The sequence below is a fragment of the Mixophyes fleayi genome, chromosome 11, assembly GCF_038048845.1.
Source record: "Mixophyes fleayi isolate aMixFle1 chromosome 11, aMixFle1.hap1, whole genome shotgun sequence".
Classification (NCBI taxonomy): Eukaryota; Metazoa; Chordata; class Amphibia; order Anura; family Limnodynastidae; genus Mixophyes; species Mixophyes fleayi.
The window spans coordinates 8839095-8852411 of record NC_134412.1 but is presented as its reverse complement, the minus strand read 5'-3'; the positions used below and the strand labels follow the sequence as shown (position 1 = coordinate 8852411).

The following is a 13317-nucleotide window of genomic DNA, read 5'->3' as shown; positions in this document are numbered from 1 at the left end:
ATTTGTTTTATCTTTGACACACTATGTCGTTATTGTTGGAGCGAGGCCATATTTATTTCCAAATATTGTATTTATCCTTTAATTCCAATCTATTTGGTTTTCCTCTTGACTCGGTGAGAATTGCGACAGGTTACTGTGATTGCTTCCAAGTCACATAAATACTGAAGAGCTTACTGCATGCAATCTGTTTTAATAATTATCCAGTCACATTTGTTGGCATAAACAAATACACTTATGTCTTATCACTAATACTGAGCCAGTGTAATCTACGGATCATATAATCTTGTACTTTTTGAAAGTGATAACTTCAAGATTCAGCCCTCAATTAGAGACAAGAGCAGTGTTGTGTAAGAGTTAAATATCCAGAATCCCCTCTGTTGGAAGATGGCAGGTCTTAGGCAGTTTGGCATATGGGAGATCTGAAATATTGGTGCAGTAAAAAAGTTGTTTTAACATTGTACTACCACCTACTCGATCCTTTCAATTAACCTTCTTTTTAGTTTTGGCAGAACCTCAGGCTATGCTCCATGTAGACACAATATAGAACCAGCAAATTAATTCCATCCTCAGGTGGGACTTTAAATACGGTTCATTGATGTCTGCGTGGGTTGTAAGAGCCAATCACACAGCAATAATTGGCGGAGCATAGATGCAAAAAATAATGCAGAATGTGCTTCTTTTTGGTTCCAGTGTTCAGACGAGAACTATTTATTATTCTTTATTGGAATTCCATATTTGGAATTTTTTCAAGATGCCACAAGTGAAGGAAAGATTACATGGGATAATAAGTAAAAGAGGAGAGGGGAGACACAGTGTAGTAAGAGGGAGGGATGAAGATAGGAAAAGATTAACAGTGTTTGAACCAATGACGGTCATAACCAAATGTGGAACAGCCAGTAACTGTTGGGGCCATACACATTTAAAACCCCTCCAATGGTCGCCGTCTTCTCTTAATCAGGCTCCTGTTCTATAAACTGCATCTATAAACAGCACAAAGGGATGTCCTGTGTCCAGCTCAAGTTAGTTTAATGATAATCCATACTTGCCGACTCTCCCTGAATGTCAGGGAGACTCCCTGAACTAGAGGTGATCTCCCTCACTCCCTGAAGACTCTGGCATTCTCCCTGATGCTGAGCCAGTACAAGACGCGGTTGGCTTCGCCATCTGTGGCATGATGACACAGTTCAGAAATTATGTCCTATGTCCATGTATTGATGCCTATGGAGGTGGCCATTTTCATGGAGACCAAGATTTAATCAAAGACTGACAGGTAAGACAACATGACTTCAGTTATGGAGACAGAAATGTAAAAGACACTTCAGTCTCTAGAGATTCGTTAGCTGCTTTTGTTTAACACATAGTTGTCTACTTTCCTGGTGTGTCCGGGAGACTCCCGCATTTCTGGGAGACCTCCTGGGAGAACAGGGCAATCTCCCGGTTCTCGCTCCCCACAATAAATAAGTGGCGGGGTGCGGGGCATAATGACGCAAATATTGTGCCATCTTAGCACCGCCCCCTGCTGTAATTGGCCAAAATTGTGGCAATCATTTAGGAGACGGTGCTAAAATGATGCGATTCAGCGAGCCCCGCCCCCACACATCCACCTCCCCCGGGATCTCCCTGAAGCCGACGAGGAAAAGTTGGCAAGTATGTGATAATCCATTTATCAAGAAGCCCTTTCCAAGGGAGTAAAAAACACAAACTTAGATTCCGTATAGACAGAATTTAGATAGTAAGTCAGAAAAAGTTTGGTTAAACTGTTCATCAGTTATTATCTGATCAACTTTCATGCACACTCTTTTGATTGACAGCTCTGTCTCCATCAAGCAGGAGACTATGGACTAAGTTGGCATCTGGTTGGGTTGTTTGATAGGCTTGTTCAAAGTGGCACCAAGGGGTCTTTCTTAATGCTAGAAAGGGCTACCTCTCCAAGTAAGGTCCTAATACTGCCCCAGAATTTTTTGGTGTAACTACAACAACTCCCATAAAATGTGCATGAATGAACCGGCTTCTAAAATAGCAAGAGAAGAAGATCAGAAGAAATGTGAAGATTTTGCTAAGAAGGTGAGAAAACTCTGATTGTTATACATTATAAGTGTTTAATTGTAGTTTACACACCTAAATACTGCACGATTATGCTACAGTTGACACTTATTGACAATGAAGTCACTTATTTGCGCGGAAACCTATATATACGATTACAGCACTGATATGTCCAGAAAATCATGTGCTGAGATTATATTAATTACACCATGTTATTCCATTGTACACATTAACAGCTCTGCCTGAGTCTATGCACATTGAATCTACATCTCCTGCCAAATCTATATCCTGGGACCTTGGGCATGGTTACACTTGTGCTTATAAGTGCCTGGGAAAGTACAGGTGGGAAAACTTGTTCAGCTGAGGAATTAATTCCCTTCATGTGTGTCCGGGCATTAGTGATACAGTTAGAGGTTTAAGCTTCGGCTCTGTGGTTTTCAGACATTCAGACACATATTGACATGAAAGTTGCTAGTAGACCTAAAGGATGCAAAATCTGAGCTCAGTTCTCCCTCTACCACTGTCCCCACTCCACCCCACCCACCATAACAATCACCATTAAAACATGCAGTCTCTATGAGCCAAAAATATATAGTTATAATACAGCCCCACATGCATAGCAGAATATATCGTTCTAAGTGGCTAGTGTTTAATACAGTCTTGTCCTGCATACAACAAAGCCCTATTGACCGTTGTATTGCTCAGACCCAATTTCTAGCATGTTACTTTGCCTCCAATGACTAGAATGTGCTATAGCCTCAAATGACCATGAGACTGTGGGCCCGATTCAAGTCTAAACGCAACTAGCACATAAGTTAAGTTTTAAAAAATATCGCTCAGCAGTCCCAGTGATTCTAGCCCAGAACATAAAGGGTTAACTCTCCGGGGTCACCCTTTGCAGATATGGATTTGGGCTTTCACTTCCACTAGTGTGGAAAAAATGGTTTGAAAACAGATTACATTTATTTATCTATGTATTAGTTGAAAATGAATGAAAAGTTCAAGGAACAAATCATTTTTTAATGATTTAAATCTGGTAACGCCATTTGTTTATGCCGACAAAAGGGGCTTCTCGCCCTTTGATTAGTTGGCCCCTAAGAGACATGAGGAAGGCTCCAACTATAAAATGCAGTAATAAAAGCTCTATGAGGGTGTGCAGCAGGGGAGAGCTGGCACTGGCAAATTTTACCCCGGGGGTTGTCAAGAATCAACTCAGCCGCCTATTAGGAACTTTTTAAAGGAAAAAAAATGCAGGTGGCCCAGTGATCCAGCCCAAGGTAGCCCACTATGGGACCAACCCGTGGGGGGGGGGGGGACACAGACTCCCCTCTGCCCTTCCGCCCAACCTGCCCCTGGTGTGCATCATGCAGAACGATGTGTGCATTTGCACCATTTGCAGCACAATCTCAATCTCCACTTAACAGTGCTGTCCACTTTTAGATAACCCAGCTCTACATAACATGTCCTCTCCCCTCTGTGTAGCAAACAGGGGGGTCCCACCCATGTATTTTCTGGTACGTGAAGCCGATTGCCAGAATGCTCCGCAGCGATGCAGTGAAAACAAGTGCACTATGAGCTGTCCATAGCTCTTCAAATAGTACTCATTGAAAGAGTATGAACATATTAAGTTCTAAGGGCCGCGATACGAGTCAGCTCTCACAAGCATGATAGGCTACTGATGAGAGTACTCCCGTTTGCTATAAAGGGAGTATACACTTAGAATTACACAACTGCTGCTCTGTGTAGACCAGAGTGGAAGTTCCATTTACTGATCCCACCCGGTTGTCTGGGTTTTTCACAAACCAACAAAGCAGATTTGAAGCTTTGGAACGTCATCATTTCCTGCTCAACATAACAGAGAAATGACCATATGGTTTCCTAACATCCTCATGGTTTCAATTTATCAGAAGCTTGTAACAAGCCAAGCTAAAATTATTTCCATGAAACACAGAACTGTCTGTAATTGTTTACTAACTTCCAGCCACAGGTGTTGCAGACGTAAGGCCACAAACAGAGAGATGATGGCTGTCATGTAATACGTATGTATGCGCGTTATACCCGTGTGTATTGGTGCTCCTGGCACTCTCTAAAGACACCTAACAAACTTATGTTAATCATTCACGGAGTAATCAAAGGTTCTTCTTAAATAGGAAAGTCCATATGAAATGACCCTGGTGTGAGAGATGTTTGTACTGCTTGTGGCTGCTTTGTTGGGACCATCAGGTGAGACGGACGCACAACAGAATGTGACAGACGTCTAACAATAAGGGGTTTGGCTAATTGTACTCAAGGGGTGTCAGACGTCGTTGTACAGAGACACCATATATACTTGATATCAACTGACTATATTACGCGTGTGTTAGACTTATATAATTAAGGATAATACAATAATGTGTTTAGGCTTTCAATTACTAAGAGTGTTTAAAAGTAATTATTAATACGAACTGTTTATTGGCAGTAGTTGAAAACATTGAATTCTAACGTTTCCTTTTTTGTTATATAAAATATATTTTTCACTGTTTATTACATATATGGAATTTTAGAGTATATGATACTCCTCATTTTATCATAACTGGTACAATTAATAATTTTGCAACCCTTCAATTGACTTTATTGTATTGATCACTAATCTTTCCATTGTGCTGTGTTTTCCTCAGTTAAGGCCTATTCCATTGGCCGGATAATAGGTGGAGAGGAATGTGACCCTCACTCCCAGCCATGGCAGGCAGCCCTGTACTACTTTGATAGGTATATCTGCGGAGGTGTCCTTATACATGAATCCTGGATACTCTCTGCAGCTCACTGCAAAGCAATGTAAGTTTTAATTGTTATTTTTTCTCTGTGCGCTGCTCTTCCTACTTCTTATAATCCATGCTAAAAATACAGATTGGACCCAAAATATAAGGGAAGTTTTTGCATTTATATCCTTTTGCATTCTTACCCATATCACCCTAACGGGGAAGACGACATGGTGCCAGACCTAGTATGGCATACAAACAGGGGAGCGCTCACTTTACACATCAGCCATAATTTGCTACTGGCATAGTTACATTCTAATCATGAACTGAATATATGTATAATTTATATAATGTTATAATGTAACTATGGGCTGAACATATGTAAAATTTATATAATGTTAACATGTAACATGGGTGAACTCTTCCTATTCCTATAGTTTTACTTTATATAGCTGCTACATTGTGGCAGATGGGGCCATAAGGGCTCGAGAATTGGTGGTGGCAGTATAGAAAACGTGGCCTAGGGAGGCATAATACATAAAGCTGTGTGTACAGGTATCATTGAAACTTTTACTGCATACACACTTTACTGTTTGTGGTTTTCGACAAAGTCTTTATTTCAACAAGTTTTATAGGTTGGTTGTCCCATGGATATGACACAGAGTTTCTGTCTGGATACATATAATAGGCACGGCTGATCGTAAAATGGGCAAGGCGCAAAGCAAAATCCCCCTGTTTGGGGCTGTGCCCCTAGATTTGCGCAGCAGCGGGTGGATTTGCAGATTAACATGGCGGCATTTGTAGAGGAGAATTTTGCCTTTGTTGATAGTAGGAGATGGAGTAAGAGTTGGACCTCATCAAGAAATGCCCCCAAAAATCCACCCTCTCCTCCCTTTTACCTCATTACAATAATGTTGCCTTACAAACTCAAACCTCATTAGACTAGACTGCTCCTAAAAACAAGGCACATTGATGCATTTACTCTGTACTTGATTAGAAATGCTTTAACTCCTATCTCCTCCCATCTGGCTGCTCCTTTCTCAAGCACCACCTTTCTACGCCATAAACCCATGTGCCACAGTAGTAATGTAGGCACACTTGCACAAACTGAAACACACGAATGTACAAAACTGCTTTTGAACTGTGGAGCCTTCAATTTGTACTGTGGAAGTGATTGCCAATATAGGCATCCATCTGCTGCACCAAATACTCACAAGAATTTAGCTTCTCCATTCACTACAAAATCACTGAGGCCACATTGTACATTACGCATCAGGGATGTCGATATATTCTAATAGACTGATAGACTTAGCCCACAAATGGCCGCCTCCAGTCTGTCCATGGCCGCCTTCATATGTGATGAGTACGCTTTATCATCATCACCACCACCATTTATTTATATAGCGCCACTAATTCCACAGCGCTATACAGAGAACTCATTCACATAAGTCACTGCCCCATTGGAGCTTACAGTCTAAATTCCCTAATACACACACACACACACACACACACACACACACACACACACACACACACACAGAGACAGACTAGGGTCAATTTAATAGCAGCAAATTAACCTACCAGTATGTTTTTGGAGTGTAGGAGGAAACTCACGCAAACACGGGGAGAATATACAAACTCCACACAGATAAGGCCATGGTCGGGAATCGAACTCATGACCCCAGTGCTGTGAGCCAGAAGTGCTAACCACTGAGCCTCCGTGCTGCACCATGTAGTATACCTCACCCTCTTTCATCCTCCATCTTCACACTCTTGCCCTCAGATCCCCTTACATTGGCTCACACCCACATGTGTCAACCATTTGTCTGCCCATTTTAGATTGTAAGCTCTAGTGAGCAGGGCCCTCTCCACTCCTGTTCTCATTATCTACAACTTTTGCTCACCAGCTACATTGTATTTTATAATAACAGCAAGTATTTTGATGCCAGCACATTGTACAATGATCAAGGGGGCTGAGATACTCTTCCATAAAAGTAACATTGTAATGTAACCTTCATTAGTAGCTATAACTTATTTTTTTTGCCTTAAATTCTGTTCATAAATTTTTTTGTTGAGTGGAAACTGTTCCTTTGATTAGTATTTCATTCTAGCTTCAAATTATTCATGACAAAAGCATTCATTGCTTGACTTTCATGTTATTTTTGGTCAACAGGAATATTCAGATTCGTCTAGGAGAACATAACCGACAGGTCCATGAGGACACAGAACAACTAACGTATGCTGAGAAAATATATTGTCACCCGGAGTACAACAATGTGACAAATGACAATGACATCATGCTCTTGAAGCTAGCTTCGCCGGCAGTCATTAATGACCATGTGATATTAACCCCCTTACCCACAGAGCTGGTGGAAGACGGCACCAATTGTACCATCTCGGGATGGGGATCCACCACCAGCCCAGGGGGTAACAATAGACCAGTTTGAAATAGTAAAATTAGACAGTCATGATAGTAACAATAGCCCTGAAATATATTATACAAACACAAAAATATATTCCACGAGTTTGAGGTCATTATGCCTTTGACTACATAACTATGCATGGATGTGTGTAAGAAACTGTGGATAAGATGCAATTTAACCCAAACAGTAGACAGAACTTGGCAGATAAGTGCCATTCCTAAGGGCTTTAGAATAGGAGCAATGGTACGCCTAATTATGGACCACGGGTTTGATTCATTAAGGATCTTATCTTAAGAAACTTAGGGCTAGATTTACTAAGCTGGGGGTTTGAAAAAGTGGGGATGTTGCCTATAGCAACCAATCAGATTCTAGCTTTCATTTATTTAGTACTTTCTACAAAATGACAGCTAGAATCTGATTGGTTGCTATAGGCAACATCCCCACTTTTTCAAACCCACAGCTTAGTAAATATAGCCCTTAGTATTTAAGTCTCCTGGACAGAACCATGTTACAATGCAAGGGGTGAAAATTAGTATTCTGATTTGCACATAAGTTAAATACTGACTGTTTTTTCATGTAGCACACAAATATCAACTGTAAATTTCAGCGTACAAATAAAATATCAAGTATTTGTGTGCTACATGAAAAAACTGTCAGTATTTGACTTATGTGCAAAAGAGAATACAAATTTGCACCCCTTGCATTGTAACATGGTTTTGTCCAGGAGACTTAAATAAGAAGTTTCTTAAGTTAAGATCCTTAATGAATCAGGCCCCATGTGTGCAAGAAAGAGGTTTCCTTTTGTGAGCAAGATATAAAATAAGCTAGAAGCAGTGGATATATAAAGGTTTCCTGATTTTGATGCCCCCGTACTGTCAGTAGTTATATGGAACATGAATTAGGGTGAAACGCGCAGGGTATTGAGGTTAAACCATGAGCGTTTGCATTGATAATCCAGACGGGCGAAATGTAACAGATATTCTTAATCTTTATATGTTCACGTGTGCAAGATGTGCAAAAGTGCACATGACAATATGTATCTACTGACTGCATAAAACTGCATGTCACTGTACATACTGCTTATGTTAATGAAGTATATCCTAGAACTATATCAGCGAGAGACTGGCATGATCTCCATTACAGGATGCTAATAAGCAGCAATAGTCAAGAAATTATGGTGTTTCATATCTAGCGGTTGTACTCACTTTTTAGGCAGCAATAATCCCAACAACAAATAGCCCAACATAAATATTCCAAATAGTATCAGCCCGATAAGTATTAAATATAAACTTACTATATAAGTGACAAAGAACATTTCCTAAATGCCTAATTACCACCAGATTTAAAATGCGACTGTGTAAAATCTATGCATAAAGAAATGGCGTGAGTTACCATGGTCAGAGGGAGATTGCCTGTCTTAAAGAGGCAATGGCTGAACCCAACGCCTGTATTATATTATACAGGTGTCGTATAGTACAAGTTATTCAAAACTCAATATCCGCCAACATTTTAGTCCGCATAATATTTTAGCGCACAGATTTTTTTCCAGCCCGCAGCCCAATTCTAAATCAGGCCGACAGTGTTAGCCGTTAGTTCTCTGGACATTGTGTTAAGTGAATCATCATCATCATCATCAACATTTATTCATATAGCGCCAGCAAATTCCGTAGCACTTTACAATTGAATCCTAACATATATCTTCTTTTCTCTGTTCACTTTACCAGAGACATACCCTGACGTACTGCAGTGTCTGGACATCTCCATTGTATCTGCTTCTGACTGTCAACAATTCTATCCAAATGACCCCATAACCGACAACATGATTTGTGCCGGAATCCTCGAAGGCGGGAAAGATTCCTGCCAGGTAATAATCACACAGTTTGATGTTATAGCGGGTAGCCTGAGGTTCACATATATTTCCATCTCATTTCAGTGGCTTGTGAGTTTACTGGACTGAAATGTATTTTACTTTAGACTGATGCCTACAAAAACTCATTTTGCAAGCACGTATTTCCAAGTATGTTTTTGTTAACACATATTTTTGGCTAATAGTTGCCATATTGTCAAAAGGCTCTTCTTAGACAACAACATGTATGTTTTCAGTAGAAGTCATTGGGCCTGAGTCATTAAGGAAAGTAAGGCATAAAAAAAGGAGTAAATGTTCTCTGGGTCAAACCATGTCACAATGCAAGGGGTGCAAATTAGTTTATTGTTTTGTACATAAATTAAATACTGGCTGTTTTTTGTATGTAGCACACAAATACTTGATAGCTTTATTTTTACACTGAAATTTAAAGTTGATCTAGGACATGCCCTATCCCAACTATAAATCTGTCCCCACATTTTAAATTTACCCCCCCCCCCCTCCAATGCAACATGGTTTTGCCCATGGGCAGAGTTACTACTTTTTTATGCTTTACTCTCCTTAATGACTCAGGCCCATTGTGAATAGCATCACCATCTGAAAGGGTCGTAAAAGAAAGTGCAGAGATGATATGATCATTCCCAACAGACATTTCCCCAGTGGAGCTTATGGGGTAAACTCCCTACCACACAAACATTGGGGCAACTCTGTTAGTCAGTATGTTTTTGAACCGTGGGAGGAAACGTTCAAGAAGAAAACAACATATATATATATATATATATATATATATATATATATATATATATATATATATATATATCTACTATATAAATGCCTAGTGGCGTGTGTGAAAAAAAAAAAAACAAGCTGCAGCGCCACCTGCTGGGCAGAGTTATACACTGACCTATATATTTCTTGAAGGAGAAGTGACAGTTGGGAGTGGTTGCTGGTTGCTGGGGGTGACAGTGGGGAGTTTTTAACACCTTAAGTAGCTTGATGAAGGATGTGGCGATGAAGATGAAGGATGAGGTGATGGAGAAAAATGATGAGGTGGTGACATGTGGACAAAACCACGTTAAAAAAGGGCGCTTGCGTCGGGAAGTAACGCTCTTCCCCTGAGGAGGCCTGGCCTAGCCCCAAATGCATGACAAGATCCTTTTCAACACCTTAAGTAACTTGATTTGACTAGAATGCATGAGTATCATGCACGGGTTAACTTGTTTATATATATATATATATATATATATATGTTTTTGGTAACACATATTTTTGGCTAATATATATAAACAAGTTAACCCGTGCATGATACTCATGCATTCTAGTCAAATCAAGCTACTTAAGGTGTTGAAAAGGTTCTTGTCATGCATTTGGGCCATAGCCCAGGCCTCAACCACTAACCACTCCCCACGGTCACCCCTGGCAACCACCAACCACTCCCAACTGTCACTTCTCCTTCAAGAAATATATATATATTTTTTTTAAATCTTTATAAACACTTTTAACAATTAACAAATTAAATTAACAAATTAAAAACATCTTAGTATACCAAATTTCAGCCCTCTCTGAATTTTTTTTTCCACACACACTAAGAATTTAGTAGGTCAGTGTATAACTCCGCCCAGCAGGTGGCGCTGCAGCTTGGTTTTATTTTTTCCACACACAGACAGACTAACACACGCCACTAGACATTTATATTATAGATATATATGGCTGCATAGTGGCCTAGTGGTTAGCACTTCTGCCTCACAGCACTGGGGTCATGAGCTTGATCCCTGACCATGGCCTTATCTGTGTAGAGTTTGTATGTTCTCCCTGTGTTTGCATGGGTTTCCTCCCACACTCTAAAAACATACTGGTAGGTTAATTGGCTGCTATCAAAAATTTACCCTAGTCTGTGTGTGTGTGTATGTTAGGGAATTTAGACTGTAAGCTCCAATGGGGCAGGGACTGATGTGAATGTGTTCTCTGTACAGCGCCGTGGAATTAGTGTCGCTATATTAATAAATGATGATGATGATATGTGTGTGTATGTATATATATATATATATATATATATATATATATATATATATATATATATCTTGCATTCACTACATTTGCCAAGACAATACTTAATCCACATATTTTATTTTATGCAGGGAGACTCTGGAGGGCCCCTTGTGTGTTCGTCCACATTACAGGGAATCACATCTTGGGGAAATCCCATCTGCGCAGAACCAAACAAACCAGGAATCTATACTAAAGTCATCAATTATCTCGCCTGGATTGATGACGTCATGAAGAACGAGCCTCCAGAAACAAGCTAGGAGGCATAGCCCTATAATCCTCTCTACACAGTTGGGTGATATTAGATCCGCCATGTTTATAAACTGCATGTAACACATCGGCTTCTGAAATATTAGAACCTGCTCAGATCTAATGGGCATTAATTAAATGTTGAGAGCCAAAGGCACTTGTCTAAAGATGGTCTGTTTCTTAAACAAAAAGTAAAAATGGTGGGTGTATGATATTTGTGACAATGGAATAAAATGTACATAAATGATAAAGTCTTCCAAGCTCTCACTCCCACCTTCCATTTTACACATAAAACCTCCCAACTATCCCGATTTAGGTGGAACAGTCCCAATATGAGGGGTGTGTCTCACCTTTGCCCTGTCGGTTGCCATGTTGACTCATCCACTCCCACTGCTCTGAAATAGTTCTGAATTGGTGCCCAGTTAGATTTTATGGGAGGGAAGGAGTGTTAGGGAGGGGCTAGTTCTTTAGAAGTTCGAGGAACGCGCCTTGGATTGTGACCACGCCCCCTGTTTTGATGTGACCACGCCCCCTGTTTTGATGTGACCACAACCTAATTGTCATTTGCCTACGCCCCTTTTGTGAGAAACGTTTAATCACATAATACGTCTTAATTGTAAATATATAACTGTTGGGAGGTATGCATAAAGAGATATTTCTGTTCTAGGAGACACATATTTGTGCCCTAAAACTCCAAACTTTTCCATACTGTACAAAACAAATAGGGAGCATTTATGCAACATGTTCCACTGGTAATTGAAGAACAAGTGCTGTAACCCATAGCAACCAATCAGACGTCTGCTTTCATATTCTAAACTATAGTAGAAATCTGATTGGTTACTATGGGCAACAACTCCTTACCTGCACACTCACCTGTGGAAGAGAAATGTCTCCATAATATTCATCTAGAAATTATATATTATTTAAGATTATGAAGACATTATAATATATTATTATTATAAATTATCCTATACTATTAGTAGATTTAGGACATGACTAAAGTAAATCCTTATGTTATACGTAACATATGTATTAACTACATAATTTAATCTACATTCTCATACTAAAAAAAATACAATTGCCACATTCACCGGAAGCAAATGGTTCAGTGGCTGCTGTTCCTAACCAATGCCAGTGGTCAGCGTGTGTATTTAAAACTACACTACAACTGGGGCAGAGGATTAAACCGCATTCATCAATGTATGATGAAATCGAGAATAGTGAATCATGTAAAGTGGGAGGCAGTGTAAAAATACAAAACAAAGGGAACTCCATAGTGTGTCATAGAGACCGTGAGCATAGCTGGGACATGTGAGTTATACATACTTGCCAACTCTCCCTGAATATCAGGGAGACTCCCTCAATTAGGGGTGATCTCCCTCCCATCCTGATGAGTCTGGCATTCTCTCTGATGCTGAGCCAGTACAAGACGTGGTTGGCTTCGCCATCTGTGGCATGATGACACAGTTCAGAAATTGTGTCCTATGTCCATGTATTAATGTCTATGGAGGTGGCCATTTTCATGGAGACCAAGATTTAATCAAAGACTGACAGGTAAGACAACATGACTTCAGTAATGGAGCCAGAAATGTAAAACACACATCAGTCTCTAGAGATTCATTAGCTGCTTTTCTTTAATGCATAGTTGCCTAATCTCCCAGAATGTCCGAGAGACTCCAGCATTTCTGGGAAACCTCCCGGGCGAGCAGGACAACCTCTCGGCTCTCGCCCCCGCAATAGATAAGTGGTGGGGGTGGGGCTTAATGATGCAAATATTGTGTCATCTTAGCTCTGCCCCCTGCTGTAATTGGCCAAAATTGTGACAATTGTTTAGGGGGCAGGGCCAAAATGATGCAATTAGTCAAGCCCCGCCTCTGCACGCCCACCTTCCCCGAGATCTCCCTGAAGCCAACGAGGAAAAGTTGGCAAGTATGGAGTTAAATCAGCCATTACT

The 13317-nt window shown here is 40.3% G+C and overlaps 1 protein-coding gene across 1 annotated transcript; it reads left to right on the top strand.

Moving 5' to 3' along the window:
* Positions 1 to 4226: 4226 nt before the first annotated feature.
* LOC142107542 (trypsin-like) lies at positions 4227 to 11559 on the top strand. The gene is made up of 5 exons (XM_075191029.1): positions 4227 to 4266; positions 4701 to 4857; positions 6955 to 7208; positions 8929 to 9068; positions 11207 to 11559. Exons 1-5 carry the CDS (start codon positions 4227 to 4229, stop codon positions 11372 to 11374), a joined length of 759 nt encoding a protein of 252 aa, XP_075047130.1. The 3' UTR covers positions 11375 to 11559.
* Positions 11560 to 13317: the final 1758 nt, after the last annotated feature.